General features: G+C 42.5%; 1 protein-coding gene across 1 annotated transcript; it reads left to right on the top strand.

Moving 5' to 3' along the window:
* The first annotated feature begins 1097 nt into the window (after positions 1-1097).
* KICS2 (KICSTOR subunit 2) lies at positions 1098-18157 on the top strand. Its single transcript, XM_073327896.1, has 3 exons — positions 1098-1425; positions 7781-8069; positions 16782-18157. Exons 1-3 carry the CDS (start codon positions 1191-1193, stop codon positions 17596-17598), a joined length of 1341 nt encoding a protein of 446 aa, XP_073183997.1. The 5' UTR covers positions 1098-1190; the 3' UTR covers positions 17599-18157.
* Positions 18158-20000: the final 1843 nt, after the last annotated feature.

Below are 20000 nucleotides of genomic sequence, written 5' to 3' on the forward strand. Positions count from 1 at the left end.
ATATATACACACATATATATATATGTATATATAAAGCCTGATGCAGTTTCCACAAAGAGCATCTGAGGAAGTGAGCTGTAGCTCACGAAAGCTTATGCTCTAATAAATTGGTTAGTCTCTAAGGTGCCACAAGTCCTCCTTTTCTTTTTGTAACAATACAGACACACAAAATTTCCCCCAGGAGGAGAGACAAAGAAACCCCTATGACAGCCCAGCTCCTGTTTCTCTGCCTTCCCCCCCGCTCCCCACCCCAACCCAGCACCAGAAATCCCCCCCCCCCACCCATACACCCTCTACCTCCTAGAGCCCAGGAATCCAGAGGGAGAAACAGCCTGATGCTGGGTCCCGGGCTTGCAAGGAGTTTCCTGCATAATGACAGGTTTCAGAGTAGCAGCCCTGTTAGTCTGTATCCGCAAAAAGAAAAGGAGGACTTGGGACACCTTGTTAGTCTCTAAGGTGCCCCAAGTCCTCCTTTTCTTTTTAAGGAGTTTCCTGAATGCCACCCCCTCCTTCCTTCAGGGGGTGCCGAGAAATGCAACTGCTGGGAACCCTCCAGTTCCCTCCCCTGCTTCCGGGCCGCCCCAGCCTCCTATTTGCCAGCTGGGCTCTGCAGGGTCCAGCGGCCTCTAGCAGAAGCCACCATCACTGCAGCCCATTCCTGTGGGGGAAAGGAAATTCTGCGCACACGTGGTTAATTTCTGCACAATTCCCCCAGGAGGAAACGCTCTGTCCACCCCTGAGGCAGCACAGAGGGAAGGGGCCGGGGTCCCTGAGGCGGCGAGAGCCTGAGCAATCCCCGCAGAGCCCGAGGGACCGGGACCGGGCTCAGGCTGCCCGCCCCTGCCGCAGGGGAGCCGTGAGAACGCGGGGCCGCGAGCTCAGCCCCGCTCTCTGGGGCACCCACCAGCCGCCCTTCGCCACGCTCAGCGCCCGAGACAACCGCGCCCAAACCCCACCGCAGTGCAGGTGCTTTCTACCCGCCGACGTCACCCGGCTTTTCCTGGAGCACGCGCCTTGGCCCTCGCGACTTCCCCTCCCCCCCCATGTCACATGCCCAACGAGGGGCGGAGTCAGCGCGGCGACGCCCCGCCCCATCCCGCTCACGTGCCGGGCGAAGGGGCGGGTGCGGGGTGGCCTGGCTCGTCGCGTGCCCGGCGGGAAGCTGGAAGCGGCCGGCGGCGCGGCGCGGCATGGGCGAGTCGATCCCGCTGGGCGCCCCGGTGCCGCTGGAGCAGGCCGTGCTGGAGACCTTCTTCTCCCACCTGGGCATCTTCTCGTACGACAAGGCCAAGGACAATGTGGAGAAGGAGCGGGAGGCCAACAAGAGCGCGGGAGCCAGCTGGCTCTCCCTGCTGGCCGGGCTGGCGCACCTGGCCGCCGCCGAGAAGGCCTATCACAGCATGACCTTCCTGGGCCAGAAGCTAGGTACCCGCCGGGCTCGGGCCGCGCGGCCCTCGGCGGCCGCCGGGCGCCCACGCTCTGGCGGCCGCCTCCTGCCGCTTGGGGGGGCCCCGCCTGGCAGCGAGCGCCCCTGGGGGCCGGGCTTTGGGGGGGGGCCTGCCCAGGGCGGGGACCGGGCCCCAGGGGCGGCCAGCCGTACTGGTGGGGGACAGTGCAGAGGGGCGGTGCCGCTGCTGAATGGGAGCCGGGGCCGGCCTTCAACGTCCGGCCGCCGGACCTGGTGCCCGAGGAGGCAAAGGTCCGCTGCTGCCGCTTGTGGCCACTGACAGCAGCATCCCCGGCGCCGCGTACGGCTCGCAGAGAGGTGGGGCTGGGAGCCCTGGCTGGCCTCGGAATGCGGTCCTGGGGCTGCTGGGGACAAGCCCTGCAGGGTGCTAACGCCTTCCCTGCTCAAATCTAGGTACCCCACGTTTCAGGAGCCTGAGTGAAATGAGTGTGGTGGTCTCAGGCTGCTTTCTAGCTGACTGTCCTAATTACAGCCATCCCTTACATCAGTGGATCTCAAACTTTCGTACTGGTGACCCCTTTCACATAGCAAGCCTCTGATAAATTAAAAATACTTTTTTATGTATCTAACACCATTACAAATTCTGGAGGCAGGGTTTGGGGTGGAGGCTGATAGCTCATGACCCCCCCCCCCATGTAATAACCTCATGACCCCCTGTGGGGTCCTGACCCCCAGTTTGAGAACCCCTGATTTACATCCTCCTGTGTAGTCTCAGCAGCAAGGCCAAGGATTGACTGGTTGTTCAGACTGAACAGTTCTGTAACCTGCTAGATGTTGCCCCTTAATGTCTGAGTTGAGCATGCTAGCAGTGCACTGGGGAAAGTTTGCACTACGTCTGACCACATTCAGTGTGTTCTATACAAATACTAGGATTTTGGCCTCCAGAGTTATAGTTTACAAGCATTTATATTCATACACACAATATTTGATTATCTAATCCAGCAGTTCTCAAATTCAGGGTCAGGATCCCAGAGAGGGTTGTGACCCCATTTTAATGGGGTCGCCAAGGCTGGCTTGGACTTCCTGGGGCACAGAGCCAGGGCTAAAGCCAGTGCCCCACCACCCAAGGCCAAAGCCTTAGGGTTTCAGCCCTGCATGTTGGGACTCAGGTTACAGGCCCCCCCCCCAACCTGGGGCTGAAGCCTTTGGGCTTCAGCTTTGCCTCCCCGCCCAGGTCAGTGGGGTTTGTGTGGGCTTAGGCTTCGGTCCTCCCTATTGGGGTTGTGTAGTAATTTTTGTCAGAAGGGGGTCGCGGTGCAATGAAGTTTGAGAACCCCTGATTTAATCTTCTCCCTCTCCCCGCTGCTTTATATACATATATTTAAAAACAAAACAAAAAAACCAGTGCTAGATGGTACCTGTTACACCTGTAGGGCCACCCTTGGGTATATGATGGTATGAAGGTAGATGCAAAACATGTGAGTTGATGAATAACTGCTGTGCCTTATACTATCTGGCAACTTAACAATGTATGGCTTTTGAGACTGGGCAAAAAGTGTAAGAATCCCCACAGTTAGGTACTGTGGCCATGGGTCTGGCCAAACTTCTCAGTGCAGTGCCTAAAAGGGGTGGGACAGAGGGTTCATGTCATCTTTGCACTCATGGTCCTAGTGCAGGGGTAGTCAATAGGCAGACTGTGGGTCAAATCTGGACCGCCAGATGCTTTTGAACAGACCCCAAAATCTTTATTTACTTATCATTATTTTTTCTCTTCCTCTGGAGTCTGGACCTTGACTATACCCTGACCAAGAAATTTGGACCTTGACAAAAAATTAATGATTACTCCTGCCCAAGAGGCTAAAGTTAGCAGCCCCGAGGCTGCTCTTTAATTTACACAGGCTGCTAACAGCCCCCCTAAAAGCTGTTACACAGATGGGGATGGCAGGAACATAAGAAGCTCTAGCCGTAACCCCTTCTGCCCTCTGCTTGGTTATGCTGATTTAATGCCAGCTGTGATTTCCTCTTATGTAGGGGCATTCCAGATGGCCTGTTGAAGGCAGCTGATTTCCCTTTTACATCTAGAAGTGGCACACAGGGCATATTGAAGGCCAAGGATCTGTCCTATAACTCTCTAGGGCACCTGAAACATTTCAGTTCAGTTTATATTTAAGTAGAGACTTTAAACGCTCTCTCTTATAATAGGAATGTAAGCTTCAGGAAGAAAAATTTCTGTCCTCCTGTAAAGCTGTTACTTAAAAAGTGAATTTAGTGCTTGTAGAAAGTACAGAATTGACGGACCCAGAGTCGTCATTCTTATTTATTCACAAACAAATATTTCATGAACAACAGTGAAAGTTTCTCCATGCTCTGCCGTTATTATGCCCCTACCATGAGATGGGGAAACCACTTTTAGGCTTAAGAAGATAGTTAAAATTTCATGCCCATTCAGTTCTCTGCTTGAGACTGCTGACAAGAATGCAAATTAGTGCTGTTGTCAGTGGTGGCTTTTCACTTGGATTCCTGCAACTTTTGATTACCTGAGATGGATTTGATGTGAAAAGAACCTTTTGCAATTACAAATGTCCTAAGTAGTTTTGAGGCACAATCTGGTTTTGGAATTCTTTTCCTAAAATACTGTATTTGAGATACGGGGAATGAGATAATAGGAACGTGATTGGGTTAAAGATTTTAATATGAAAACCATGGGTATGGACTGCTGCAGTTCTGAAGTAAATATACAACTTTGTGCAACTTGCTGCAAATTCTGGTTTGGTGATGATGTATGTAGTAGTCTGATTCTGTCCACTGTCCGTATCCAGGGGAAAGTGCTGTATGATGCTGTTCTAAAATAGTGCAAAAATCGTAAGCTCAGTCCTTGGGGTTTCACACAACTATCACGTCTTTCACTAAAATGTGGAGTGTTTAAAAACATAACACCAGCTCTGCAAATATTTTAAACTCAAGTTGATGGATATCCATCTTCAACAGCCACCAAAGTAGCCTGGTCCGTTTCTCTAAAAAAGAACGGGATAATGATAACTCTATTAGCCTTGCTGATATTTTGCTTTACAATAAAACAGATTTTAAAGTTCTAGGCTTTGTGGCTGAACGTGCACATGGGCACTCTCTTTAACACTGTTGGTGCATGAGAGGCATTTTAAAAAAACAATTCTTTTTCGTCCAGAAACTGATCAGTCATATCCTGTGCCACAACTTGGTTACGTAGGTTTGTAATTTCAAATGTAAGCAAGATAACTTGTTACTACTCAGGCTAATATGTCATACCTGCTGACATCAGACACCAGGCTAAATTGACTTTGGATAATCAGGTATCATTTGTTCAAATGGCTTGTTGTGGACTTGGGGGGCCAGCAGAGACGAGAGTTTTCATTTTGTTTCTCTGGTGTTTGAAAAAGTCTCTGTCAAGTTTGCAGTTGCAAAGTATTTGAAAACTTGAGGTCCTGAGTCAAACTGTTTCAATATCAGCATAAAATCTCATCTTTGAAGCAGTGTTTTTAAAATATATATTCTTTGTTACATGGATTTTCCTTAACATGTTAGCGTATCTTTCAGCCTGAAAAATGAAGGGAATTCCATTTTAAGGCTTGCGCTCTGTGAACTTAAAATTCCTGACTTCTGTTCCCAGAATGAATTAGATTGGAACAAAGGTGCTGATCCTGCAATCTATCCCCTAGGAGTGGACCCCTGCATAGAGATGAAGTGAGCTGTAGCTCACGAAAGCTTATGCTCAAATAAATTTGTTAGTCTCTAAGGTGCCACAAGTACTCCTTTCCCATTGAAGACAGTGGGGTTCTGCCTGGGCATTGTTTTAGCCCCAGTAGATTCACCTGCAACATGGGGGCATAAATGCTCTGTGAATGTTGAATCTTTTGCCTTCTGTGTTGAGCCTGCTGAGTTTCTGGTGTTTTTGCCTGGTTCAGTGAACTGACATGATTGCAAGCTGCAGATGTAAGTGGAAATAATGCAAATAGTCAGTGAGTAAGGTTTTCTACAGATTTATGGTTGGAATCCTGCCTGTGAAAGAGGAGAGAGAGGTTTGCAGTGTCACTATACATAATGTTACATGACCTGTGGTGGAGTCTGTCCTCATAACGTTATGCAGCATCTTAAAAGCAGCCGGCAAAGGCTGGTTTTTTTCTTTGTTTTTGGTTGCTGTTTTCTTAAAAAGACTGCACTTTTTTGCTGCTTAGTTTTTTGCATGTAATACATTATTATGTTGGAAGGATGTTTCTTAGATTGTAAAATCAAGTCCTCTGAAGTTAGGAAATGAAAGAGTTTAGGTTGCTTATGCAACCTTATTTTGGCCCCCTTGTACTTTGACAGGCTTTAATTACAAAACCACTTACTATATTTTTCACAGGATTTATTCTGCAGTTGTCTATTCTCTACTTCTGCCTTGATTGCAACCTGGGCCCAGATTTAGCACATTCATGTTCACCTTGTTGCTGTGGTACATTGCTTGAACTGTCAGTCAGCAAGAATTTGGCAACAGAAGGGAAATGACTTTTTAAAAAAGTTTCTCTCTCTGCTAACCCTGAATGGAATTTCATGGGACAATGAAAAGGTGCTTCCCTAGCCTCTGGACTTGCTGCCTGCCAAATTTCAGTCCTGCTGCAAACAATGAAATTAAGTTTGTTTGTTTTTTTTCAGAAAGGGTCACAAGAATCTTTTATAATGGAGTGTGCATAGCATCCAAAATACAGATTATTAGTAAGGCTAAGATTTTGTCACGGATATTTTTCGTAAACCTCAGGGACAGGTCACGGGCAATGCCTGTGACCTGTCCATGACGTTTACTAAAAAATATCCATGATAAAATGAGGAGCCTGGGCAGCCGCGGGTGGGCTGGGAGCTCCAGGGTCCCCCTCTGCTGAACTTTAGGGGTCCCCCTGGGGTGGTGGGGGACCCTGCAGCTCCCAGCAGGGGCTGGCTGAAGTCATGGAATCTAAAGGGACTAAAAATCCCTTCCCCTTTCAACTCTGCATTTAATTCCACTAGTTGTCCAGTCACGATAGAATGGATAAGAGTAGATAAGACCTAAATTTATAATGTAAGAATCAAACAGTAAAGGCTTAACAAAATTTTCAGGCTCCCTTTGTTACCTCATAAAGAAGCAAAAAGAGCACAGGCACAGCAATTTTTTCTTTTAGCAGGTCCCTTTTAAAACATTTTAGTTTACTACGAAACAGGTTAAATATCGTGGGAAGGTAGTTGGTGTGGGCATATGATGACATCCAACAGTACATCAGGGGAGGCTTGTGATTGAATCACAGCTTAGTAGGACAACAGTCTTTTTGCTCTGTTTCACCCCAAGATATCTCTTGGGCCCTAGCATCCTGTCATTCCTACATAGCACATTTTCTTTCTGCTCCATTCATGCAGGTAGCTGCCCTTTGTTGCAGGATGGAGTTATGAAGCAATGACACCTCTGCAGCAGATCCATGCATATGTTTAATAATACAGGTGGCCTTCAGTGTAGATTATTTATCACAGCTAGTGAAATGGTGCCTTCATGTGGTCCGTTCCTGGCATCTAATGAAGTATCTTTACATTTTTTCTGTGTTGGTTCTTTTAAATCCCAAGTGGTGTCAAGTAGCTGTTGAGAAAATATGAGCCCACGTTCCCCTTGTTCTCAATAATTTAAGATGTTGTACTTGTTTGCGTTTTGTCTTGTTATGGAATAACCTGCCATGCAGTCCTCTGAAGTATGTGGGTATTGTTTTCCTCTGGGATTTTGATTTGCAGTTGGGTTGTTTGGGGAGTTGAAAAACCTTTGGTAAACACACAATTGTATGGTTCACATTTAAGTTCTGTCTTACAAATTTTAAATGTTTCGTGTTTTAAAGAGCATTGTCACATTAAAAGGTCTAGTGTTATTAGTATCATACATTATTAAAATTGCATCATGACTCGTGTGTCTAGTCTTCAGAGGAAGGAGTGTTTCCAGGTCACAACTGATAAATTCTCATCTAGCCTTCCTAACATATTTATATTGTGACTTTCCTGAAAATTGGAGATGGGTGGGAGGGAGGCAGGCAGATGGATGTCTTATACCAGTCTTATACCAGGGAAGTCTTATACCAGTCCCTTGTTGAAAAATGAATTGCAACAAGCATGAATTATGCCAGTCACTGAACAAAATTACGTGTAGTGCCTATGCAAATGCTTATTCCCAGTGTACTTATCTGAGAGGTATTCTGTGAGTGGAAAAATACCGCAGTGAAGTGCCTTAATGTAGACATTTAGGAGCACCTAGCTGAAAGGAAGCATGGATGTTCACCATTTTCCAGTATTGTTATCTATCTTTGCCATCGCTGGGTTTTGGTAATACATTCGTATTTATCTGAACAGGTGGTCAGTCATTCTTCAGCCGAAAGGACTCCATCCGAACCATCTACACATCTCTGCACAATGAGCTGAAGAAGGTGGTGGCGACAGGTCGCAATGCACTAGGAGGAACAGCTCCTCACTTGGAAGAGCTGCTTTCTCACCTGTCTGAACAGCTCTGTTTTTTTGTTCAGGCTCGGATGGAAATTGCTGACTTCTATGAAAAAATGTTCACCCTCAGCACCCAAAAGTTCATTAACTCTGAGGAACTGGTAAACATTTTGGAATCCATCCTAAAGAAATACAGCTCAAGGTGAGTTCCTGTTTGTTAGGATTAAATACTCAGATGTGTCATGATGTTCTCTGCAGTACTGTAAATAAGGATGAGGCCTAAGCAAGTCTTCTCCAGCAGGTATAATAATTTTGCTGTCCTATGCTTTTGTTAAGCAGCACAGTCCTCCACCTGAGTTCATGCATTAAACAAATGTGACATGAGTAACACAGCATTTCTCCAGTACTCAAAACATGACCCTTCTTGCAAGAAAATACTAAGATAGTTTAGCTTATCATGGTCACAGAATTGTCTTCTCAATCATTTCCTGCACTTGACAAATAGGAAGAGTTGTGTTAATTATAGGCAGAGAAGGGAGTTTTGCAGCAGCAGGGTTTCATGTGGAAAATTTATGTTAAATTCAAAGTGGACTTAAGTGTATGAGGATGAACATGAAATTAGTGTAGAAATAAAATACAAATAGTTGCATCTGAGCAGTTTTGTTTTCACACTGGATAATGTGCCCATCACCTAGTCTCCAGAAGCATATGTAGAGATTAAAATAATGTGTAGTTTATCTACAGGTAAATTAAAATCTCACTCCAGGATATATTTCTTTATGAATACCATTGTTGCCTCTCTGGAAAGACTTTACACCATACCCTGAAGTAAATCAACTTGAGATTTATTGAACCAACAGGACAGCAAGTGCCGGAGTTTCAGTATGCCATCTAGTTGCAAACTGTAGATGATCAAATTTATGAACGATAGCAGGAGCTCCCAACCTGATCGCAGCTGACACAAAGGTCCATACAAAGAGAGGCTGTTTCTTAGTTATCTAAAATATAGATGCCGTTCCACTAATAGTGATTTTGAAATGTACTGTGGGATAAAATTGAAAAGAGGATGACTTAATATATAGAATAAAACAATGACAATTGTTTTAAAATGGTCAGCTGTTGTAGACAGTCTTTGAAAGCTAACTAAAAATGTTCAGTTTACTTTCTCTTTTAGTTAACAATCATATTCTCAGCAGAAATACATTTGAGGGGTTCCTATGTATGGAAGCTAAACTAGATTTTAAACCTACACATGCTTTAGGAAGAATCAACATAATTTTCAGTGCTGCTTTAAAACATTCCAAATCTAGGCACTCCAGTTTAATAATTTACCATTTCAAAGTAATTTCTGCAGACTCGGCTCTTGTTGGCTACCAGTGCAAGTGGTTACGTAAAAAGGACACTAATAACATAGTGTAAGAAACATAGGCAGAATCACTTTGGAACTGCTAGAAGCTTAGAACATTAAAGGCACTTAAACAATGCACTTTAAAAATTGCATGTTTCAGAAACTTTTCCCTCTTAATGCAAAAATCATTATCTAAGATGGGAGAAAAAGATCTGTTTCCATTTGGTTTATGCTGTATGCTTGACAGCACTTGTGTAGCCTGTTTCACAAGTCAGTGGAAGAGCAAAACATGCTAAGAAATGTAAAATGACCAAAATTGGCAAAGAGATTATGGGTAATACCTGGAAACTTCAAACTTTTTAAAATAGATTTCGTGTCCCTGTCACTAGTCTTATAACTTTTTAATGTATTTTTTCATCCTTTCTGTTCTTTAGATTTGAGATGGCTGCCAGAGATGATAGCTCAGATCCTGCTCTGGATTAGATGGCTCCCTCTATGACAGATGAATCCAAAAGTGACATAGAGCCAGCATAGTGACTTCTATGCCAAAAGGGGATGTAGCTAGGGCTTCCTTCAACTCTGGTGTTCCTCAGTTGCCAGAACAGTCTCTGCGGGCTACTGCCAGCAAGTGTAGACTAGAGCAGTTTGCACCTGATCAGTCCCTATCATATATTAGAGCAATGTGAAATCTCAGAATCAGGGGGAGTGTAATAAAGCCACCTTTGTGCCATCTCTTCTCCTTGTCCCCTTCCTGGGAGTATGTGAATGTTCTTCATCTGCATCTCAAAATCTGGGCCGTTATTAGTAACTTGATTCGTAGATTTTTAAGGCCAGATAGGACCACTGTGATCATCTCCTCTGACCTCTCTGTCCTTCCTTCATTTTATTTACTTGGAAAATTTAAATATGGATATGGATATAAAAAATGGAGCAAGGTATCAGGCTGTCTGGAGTGGCTCATGACTATGAGTGCCAACCTCCGGGCAAACTGTCAAGAAGCAGGGCAAAGACCCCAAACTGGTTGTATGTTCTGCAATTAGATTTCACCAACCCAGTAACAAGTGTGAACTCCTGAAGCACTATAACATTCTTACCATGGATCAGAGTAACAGCCATGTTAGTCTGTATTCGCAAAAAGAAAAGGAGTACTTGTGGCACCTTAGAGACTAACCAATTTATCTGAGCATAAGCTTTCGTGAGCTACAGCTCACTTCATCGGATGCATTGTAGCTCACGAAAGCTTATGCTCAAATAAATTGGTTAGTCTCTAAGGTGCCACAAGTACTCCTATTCTTACCATGGAGTCTCAGACAATCCCCTGGGGCATTCCAGTCTCTCTTGCTACCCAGGCAAGCTGGGTTTAGTGGTAGTTGGTTGCTATACACCAAAGATCAGAAAAGACTCAGATTGTTTCCATTCCCAAGAGACCAGTCACTTACCCCAGGTCAGTTTGTACCTTAGATCTCACTCCAAATACCATGCTTGAAGCCAATTCTATGATAAACTGTTTAAGGATTTATTAACTAAGAAAAGAAATAAGGGAGTTATTACAAGGTTAAAGTGGGCGAGCATATATACACAAATGAATTAGTCTATGGTTCCAAAAGGTGACAGAGTTATCGGTCAGCTCGGAATGTCTTTTAGAGCTAAGCCAGGATTCCTCCTTCTGTTTTTTAGCTCCAGCCCTGTAAGAGTCCAAACAGCAAAACAGAGATGAAAAATTATCAGCTGCTTTGATTTTCTTCTTCCAGAATTCAAGCTAAGGGGATGAGCCCTTTTGCAGATAGCCTCTTTGTGGCTGCTAGGGGGCAATTAACAAAATCTTTGTATTGTGATGTCCCTCAATGGCCCATTTAGTTTTGATAGGCCTTCTTGCTAGGCAAGAGTAGATCCCTCCTGGCTGGGTTCACAGTTTCAGAGCAAAAAGTTAAATATTACCTTGTATGTGACATCTAGGTGTTGTAAGCAGTTCACGGTTCTTAATACACAGGCTGACTTCCCTGCTCAGTCTGGGACCAGTCTCCCTAGTTCAGTCTTCCAAACATTCTTGTTGACTTCAGAGTAGGTGGGGGAGGAGAGAGGTGATGTCATCGCCCCTCATTTTAAAACAGTAACTCCTTGCTTAACATTGTAGTTAGGATCCTGAAAAATGCTACTTTAAGTGAAACAAAGTTAAGCGAATCCAATTTCCCTATAAGAATTAATGTAAATTGGGGGGGTTAGGTTCCAGGGAAAGAATTTTTGCCAGACAAAAGACATTATATACATATACAGTGTAAGTTTTTTAAATTTTAAACAATTTAATACTGTACGCACAAATGATGATTGTGAAGCTTGGTTGATGCAGGGGCGTAGCGGGGTCAGGGCACGGGGCTTGCCCTTCTCTGTGCACCCGGTGCTCTTGTCATGGAGCGGGGTCGGGGCGTAAGGGCTTGTCCCTCTCTGCCTGCTTGGCATCCTAGCATCGGGGGCTTGCCTGCTCCCCATCTGGAATGCTGGGCGAGTGGAATGGGGCAAGCCAAACAACCTTATAGTGGAACATTGTGCGACTTTAAATGAGTATGTTCTGTAATAGATCAGCAACCTAATAACAAAACAATGTTAACCAGGATGACTTTAAGTGAGGAGTTACTGTACTCTCTTCCTGGTGCTGGAAAGATCGTTGCTGTGTCACAGGGGTTAGACAGCTCCCATCATGTCTGTGCTCTCTCAGGAGTCTCTGGGAGGGATTCACTGGGAGAGTAGATTCTTCTTAATGGGCCATGAATACATGGCTGGCTAGTACTGATGTAAATCTGTTTTGGGGGTGTTAGTTGCTCCTTTGTTGCCATAGAAAAGCTAGCTTGTGGGCATCTCCCAAACACACACATTGCAATAACTAACATATAGCTAACTTCACATACAATGGTAATACGTACAATTGAACAGGATAGTAATGTTCAACAGACTTTTCATGATACCTTACAAGCCATACTTAGTGTAAAACCTATATAACAGTGATAAATATGTGGGTACAAGGTATTATTTTGAGGGACAGTGTCAGTGTTCTACTAGAATATTGTAAAAATCCTGTCCATTTTATGCAATGCTATGCTTCAAGACATTTCTGTGCTATGAGACTTACTTAAAGCAGATGTTCTTGGTATATACCTGTTCATTTATTCTGCAGTCAGCATACTTTCAAGCTTTTAGTCGAGGTTGATGTGTATTTTTGGATTAAAACCATTTAACATATCCTGCTGTGTAGTGAGACATGAAAATATCGCTATGAGGCATGAAGCAAAGTGGGAGTTGGGAGCTGCATATCATAATGTTAATCCACAAGACTTGGCAGAACTGCATTTACATGAATATTTTAGCTGCTTTTAATGATGAATACCCTTCATCGGTCAGTATCGCTATAATAAGTGTGTTCAAACGCTTGATGGTTTAAGTATAGCACATTTTGGGACTATTTAGAAGAAATAGGGTTTCAGAAGAATGAATTCGCTTAATAGACAGCATCGAAAATAACATTGTCCTAACAGACAGCAGATCAGTGAAAATAAATACATAATGCTGTGTACATGGTAGAATATTCTTATTAATCAGCACGCTCATTTTCTCAGAGAACTGTTCTAATAGACCTGTGGCTCCCCCCCATCTGAAATAGCCAGTAAACCCTGGATCTTTGTTGCAGTAGAAAGCCAAAATGTGTGTTAATATAAAGCGTTAATGTTGGGTAAATTGTCTAATTTATCTTTGGGGCAATGTTCATCATGTGATCTGCCAGATTTCTTTCAAAATAACTCTTCTCTTCCTGCTCCCCCATCATCCCCCCCCCCCCCAAAAAAAAAAAAAAAAAAGCTAGAAAGGTTGTATTAATGCTGCACAACCAACTGCTGATGGCTACTTTTAACACTGTTCTATAATCTGTCAGACTCCGTTCTCAGGTTTTTGTCTCACTGTCAATGTTTGTATGCACCAGAGAAATGAGTTATACTGGTTCCTGTTTCCCTTAGATACCTGCCAAAAAAATGGGGTGGGGGGAAATGTGCTTTTTTGCTGTTTTAAGATGACTTACATGAGGCCTGGTCATCTGAAATCTACCTTTTAATTTCTTTTCCCTTAAAAATATAAGGAATATTACATCTTGTCTGTCCTGTTTTTGCTTAGTGGCCCATAAAAACTAATTGGGAGCATTCTCAGCCCTTACTTGAAGGAGTCAGCATGTTATACCTTGTTCAGGAAAAACAGGATAGACAAGTTCTGAATTAATCGTGTCAGAAGAAAATTAAGAACCCAAACCAAACAGACTTATGTATCAAACAGGAGCAAACAAGGGGGACACACCCATGTCCCCCTTTTGTTAGTTATTATAACAGGGAGAGAGAAATGAGTTCTCTCTCACTTTCATTAGATAGAACTAAATTTATTTTTTATTTTAGAAAGCATATAAACACTTATGCTTCAGGATATAAACTAACCACTTATTTTGAGAGGTTAGGAAAAAACTTTCCATGTGGGTGGTTTTTTTCAATAATTTCCAATTAGGGATTTCTTGCAATTTCCTCTGAAGTATCTGGTACTGGCTACCATCAGAGAGAGAATATCACACCAGTGAGGCCACTGCTCTGATCCAGTAAAACAATTTCTGTGTGACAGCACAACACACAGTACAGTATATGGTATGGTACAGTATATTAGATCTTATATGCAATTTCCATCTTGATTCAAAACCAAGATCACATTACTGTATCAGTGAAGATACAGTGGTGTACTCTGCTAGTATCGCTACCTTAGCAAAAAGAAAAGGAGTACTTGTGGCACCTTAGAGACTAACCAATTTATTTGAGCATAAGCTTTCGTGAGCTACAGCTCACTTCATCGGATGCATACTGTGGAAAGCCACAGTATGCATCCGATGAAGTGAGCTGTAGCTCACGAAAACTTATGCTCAAATTGGTTAGTCTCTAAGATGCCACAAGTACTCCTTTTCTTTTTGCTGCCTTAGGACTCTCCCAATCCATCATGACCACTGATGGTGCTGCAAAATTCCATCAGAACAACTGATGCATACCATCTTGGATAGATAGACTCCTGATGAGAAACTTCCTGTGGTAATTTGAGATTTGCTTTTGAATAGGACAATTGCCTGTAAACATTGTACCTATTCAAAATGAGGATTTAAGTGCTCAGTTTGGAGGAGATATCTGCTTAGGAGCAAATCCAGTGATGGCTGGAATTCTTTTGCAGTGCCTGTAGGACCAGTCACAGATTTTGCACATATGGCTATAATGTTTTTGAAGGGATATTCTATAATACATGAGTTTCCCCTTCTAGCTAAAGTAAGTTCCAAACATACATGTTTGTTACTTGACTGGAAACTGAGTTTCTGTACATGTCACACACGCAAGAGCGTGGAGCTGCTCTGCTTCCTCTAAATAAGAGGCATATTAAAAGTTCAAGTTAAATTAAGAAAAGGGAGATGAAGAAATTCTCTAATTTCCTGTGTCCCATCTCACCCAGGCCTGCTCTGCATGGTAGGATCCCTATTGTGCATAAAACACATAATGGCACTGTCAAGGTTCCTCCCCCACTCTGAACTCTAGGGTACAGATGTGGGGACCTGCATGAAAACCTCCTAAGCTTACTTTTACCAGCTTAGGTTAAAACTTCCCCAAGGTACAAATTAATTTTATCTTTTGTCCTTGGAATAACCACTGCCACCACCAAACTCTAACTGGGTTTACTGGGAAACGTAGTTTGGACACGTCTTTCCCCCCCAAATCCTCCCAACCCTTGCTCCCCCACTTCCTGGGAAAGGTTTGGTAAAAATCCTCACCAATTTGCATAGGTGACCATAGACCCAAACCCTTGGATCTGAGAACAATGAAAAAGCATTCAGTTTTCTTACAAGACGACTTTTAATAGAAATAGAAGTAAATAGGAGTAAAGGAATCACCCCCTGTAAAATCAGGATGGTAGGTACCTTACAGGGTAATTAGATTCAAAACAGAAAAGGAGTACTTGTGGCACCTTAGAGACTAACCAATTTATTTGAGCATGAGCTTTCGTGAGCTACAGCTCACTTCATCGGATGCATACCGTGGAAACTGCAGAAGACATTATATACACACAGAGACCATGAAACAATACCTCCTCCCACCCCACTGTCCTGCTGGTAATAACTTATCCAAAGTGATCATCAAGTTGGGCCATTTCCAGCACAAATCCAGGTTTTCTCACTCTCCGCCCCCACAAACTCACTCTCCTGCTGGTAATAGCCCATCCAAAGTGACCACTCTCTTCACAATGTGTATGATAATCAAGGTGGGTCATTTCCTGCACAAATCCAGGTTCTCTCACCCCTCTCCAAAAACCACACACACAAACTCACTCTCCTGCTGGTAATAGCTTATCCAAAGTGACCACTCTCCCTACAATGTGCATGATAATCAAGGTGGGCCATTTCCAGCACAAATAGAATCCCTCTAGGCAAAACCTTAAGTTACAAAAAAGACACACAGACAGAAATAGTCATTCTATTCAGCACAATTCTTTTCTCAGCCATTTAAAGAAATCATAATCTAACGCATACCTAGCTAGATTACTTACTAAAAGTTCTAAGACTCCATTCTTGTTCTATCCCCGGCAAAGCAGCATACCAACAGAGACACAGACCCTTTGTTTCTCTCCCTCCTCCCAGCTTTTGAAAGTATCTTGTCTCCTCATTGGTCATTTTGGTCAGGTGCCAGCGAGTTTATCTTTAGCTTCGTAACCCTTTACAGGTGAGAGGATTTTTCTTCTGGCCAGGAGGGATTTTAAAGGGGTTTACCCTTCCCTTTATATTTACGACAGGCACTCAGACATAAGAGCTGGGTTTTTTTGTGTGGTTCTCCTGCCCCCCCTTCAACTTCTGTTGTACAAGTGAAGGGATGATCTTGTCCTCAATTTTCTGGTGTCTGATGGATTCAGCTATGATAACAGCTCCAGTGTGATGTTGGCCAGATCTCCATCAGATCTTGCCCCTCAGCTGTTGTGATTTAAAGTTTGAGAGCAGGTTTGGCAAGCAGATACAATTACGGTTTTATTTACCAATTCTCCCTATTCAGCCCCTGCTGCTCCCATTTCATTATGAGGAAGCCTAGTTGGACAATGATCGTTCAATTTTGGGTGTGTTAGTTGTTTTGATAAAGATGTCTGGTAACTGGTCCATAACCATCAAAAAGTGTCTTACTGCCAGTAGTTACGTAATATTAAAATAACTAGCAGGATTTTTTTTTAAAAGTTCAGTATTCTAGTGATTGGAAAGGGAGGTGGCATTGGTTTTGGAACTTATTGCGTTGGAACTTATCAAATTCTTTCTTTTATCAGGTATGAAGAGATGCTACATTTTTAATTTAAAATATTTATGCAAAAACAATGTTAAAAGTAATGCTTTTTAAATTAATCAACATAGAATTCTTCTGCCAACACTTTCACTTTCAATGATGCTTTGCCGGCAAGTTGGTGTACTAGTGAATATAACACTTTTGTTGTCATGTGCAACATCCATCACACTTTTAAAAATGTTTTGTTTTCTAGATTTCACCATCCAATCCTCAGTCCTCTTGAAAGCAGCTTCCAGCTGGAAGTGGATGTGCTTGCACATCTTTTAAAGGCTCAGGCTCAGATCTCAGAGTGGAAGTTCCTCCCATCCCTAGTGAACTTGCACAGCGCTCACACAAAGCTGCAGACATGGGGACAAATTTTTGAGAAACAGCGGGAGACCAAGAAACATCTGTTTGGAGGGCAGTCTCAGAAGGCTGTACAACCACCACACCTTTTCCTCTGGTTGCTGAAACTCAAAAACATTCTCCTTGCCAAGTTTAGCTTTTACTTTCATGAGGCCCTCAGTCGACAAACAACTGCATCCGAAATGAAAACATTAACTGCTAAAACTAACCCTGATTATTTTGGGAAAATTTCCAGCTTCATCAGGAAATATGACGCTGTTAATGTTTCTCTTATCTTTGACAACCGTGGGTCAGAGAGCTTCCAGGGACATGGCTACCATCATCCCCACTCTTACAGGGAAGCCCCAAAGGGGGTGGATCAATACCCAGCTGTGGTCTCTCTGCCCAGTGACAGGCCTGTAATGCACTGGCCCAATGTAATCATGATTATGACTGACAGAACCTCTGACCTCAACAGTTTGGACAAGGTTGTTCACTTCTATGATGACAAAGTCCAAAGCACATACTTTCTGACACGCCCTGAACCTCATTTTACCATTGTAGTTATTTTTGAGGCTAAGAAATCAGAGAGGGACTCACATTTCATCTCTTTTCTAAATGAAATCTCACATTCCCTCAAGAACTCCAAAGCTTTTGCAGGCCTAAAGCCGGGATCCAAAGGATAAAATAAATACTGAGTTACAGATTGCAAGGCCATACATTAGACTGGAAAAAATAAATATAGCTTTCAAGGAGTACATTCATTCACAATTCTCAGAGTTTGTTTAAAAAGGAACCATTATTTTAATATTTGTGAATGCTTTTTTAGCTAAAGAAAACTAAAGCTAAATTTTATTTGAATAAAAATATAGAAAGAATTTTCTAGGCTGTACACATGGGGATGACTTAGCTGTGGTGCACCAAAATGGCCCAGGTAGCTTTTTTTGCATGGTGCTGTATTGATAGTATGAATTAATATTTTTCAGTCCATGACATTTTGTCCTTAACTAAGTGGAATGTATGCACTTTATATTATGCTGATCACTGACTATAACTTATGCAGAATTTATTGAAAACATGGTTAGAATGATTAAGTTGTCTTTTCAGAACACACTGCTGTTATACTAACCATCAGGAACTATAATGGAATCTTGTTTCTTAACAATGATACTCATTGGGAATTATTGGAAACTTGCAGATCTTCAAGCAAACAACTGCAATAAAGTTAATACGTCATAAAATGTGCTCTTATTTTGGTAACTAGTATGTCACTGTACAAAAACTTGAAAAATAAGTCTTAGTAATGAGACATTTCTTTGACACTCACTTTTAAATCCCCACTAAAGTAGGGAGAGATTGCACTCTATGCTTGTGCTGCAGCTTTGACTTTTTTGCTTCTATATCGTGTAGAATTATGGATAATCTGCACACTTTATAGTTCACAATATTGGCAATGTCCCCATGATTATAACGTATAAAGTTAATTGGTAATGTCAAAACTACAGGATACTGTGTTTTAAATTTCTGCTTATGGAATTAAATTGAAGATAGTAGCTTCAATTTGTGCCGATACTTTGTGCTAGCAGGTAGTTTGAAATAATCTTGTGGAAAAATAACAAAGCCCTTATATTTCCTTCGTCTATTTGCCTTTCTGATGACAATTTAATAGTGAAATCCAAACCAAAAACTAAAAAAGTCATGAATTTACCCTCTTACAATTAGAATAAAGCTGTACTATTGGTTTTCATAGCTATTTTTTCTTTAGTACAGCTTCAGTTTTGCTTTCTGTTCAGATATCATTACTAACATTTTTGAATAACTTTCCAGTTAAGATAAAAGCCATATTCATAGATACTAAGGTCAGAAGGGACCATTATGATCATCTAGTCCGACCTCCTGCACAATGCAGGCCACAGAATCTCACCCACCCACTCCTGCAAAAAACCTCTCACCTATGTCTGAGCTATTGAAGTTGTCAAATCGTGGTTTAAAGACTTCAAGGAGCAGAGAATCCTCCAGCAAGTGACCCATGCCCCATGCTACAGAGGAAGGTGAAATCTGTTTTAGTACTAGGATCTAAGGACTTCTGCAACACTTGCAGTGCAGTTATGGAGTTTTGAAATGTCTCCCTCCCACTTTACTTTTTTTTTAAGTTTAAAAAAACACAGTTCCCCTCTCAACTTTTTAAAGTCATTGTGCTAGACGAGTGCTCTCTATTTCCTGTCCAATTATTATTTTTAAAAAATCATTTCTGTACTTGTGGCTGCCTTATAATGGGTGATTCTATCTCTTGTATGATCAGTACCTTACTCCACAAGCACTTTCACTGGAAATCAAGTGGGACTAATCATGGAGTAAAGTGTGAGGTGAGTAAGGTTGACCCTTAATGGATGCACGTCATAGATGGTAAGCAGGTGTAATAAGCACATCATCAGGTTTACTTTATATGTAAAGTAGGTCATTTTAAGCCAAAATTTTGATTGTCCTGTTCCATTAAGTCTTGCACAATTCCAACCTCATATGGCAAGCATAGTGAAAGCAACTACAGAAAATCTAAAGAGCATATGAAGTTTTTCATTTTTTCTTTGGAAGGATAGAGCACTTACCTTTCCCCCTTGATGCATATATAATTTTTCTTAGCTTCCAGGGCAGCTGAATTCATATATTGAGGAAAAAAATATACAGTGTGATTTGCTTCCCTATAAAATGTTAAAGAGCCGTCCAAACTTCATTAGAATTATATCCAAATGCCATGCTTCTATTGTAAATGCTTCAACATATTGCCCATCTAGCTGAGAAAGTTTTTATTCTATCTACACTAGTCCTAAATTAGCAATGGTAACACAGGTTATGGTTGGAAAGACTTGCCACTGGAAAGTGCTAGAATGTGAAAATACACAAGGTGGGACATGGCAGTACCTAACTTTGCTATGTTACAGTTTCCAGATCACACTGTCTTTTAACAGGGTGAAATTTGCTCTTGCTGCAGGGACCCAGGCTCTTGAATTTAAGGGTATTTAGGCTCCTAATTTCCATTGAAACCAATAGGAGTTAGGTTCCTCAGTACTTTTGAGAATCTGGGCTCCAG

The sequence above is a fragment of the Lepidochelys kempii genome, chromosome 1, assembly GCF_965140265.1.
Source record: "Lepidochelys kempii isolate rLepKem1 chromosome 1, rLepKem1.hap2, whole genome shotgun sequence".
Classification (NCBI taxonomy): Eukaryota; Metazoa; Chordata; order Testudines; family Cheloniidae; genus Lepidochelys; species Lepidochelys kempii.

Excerpts from the sequence above, each read along its gene's own strand:
- KICS2 (XM_073327896.1), top strand. The coding sequence starts at position 1,191 with ATGGGCGAGTCGATCCCGCTGGGCGCCCCGGTGCCGCTGGAGCAGGCC. Across the intron at positions 1,426-7,780 it reads CTTCCTGGGCCAGAAGCTAG|GTGGTCAGTCATTCTTCAGC; the intron begins GTACCCGCCGGG and ends TTATCTGAACAG. Across the intron at positions 8,070-16,781 it reads CTAAAGAAATACAGCTCAAG|ATTTCACCATCCAATCCTCA; the intron begins GTGAGTTCCTGT and ends TTTGTTTTCTAG.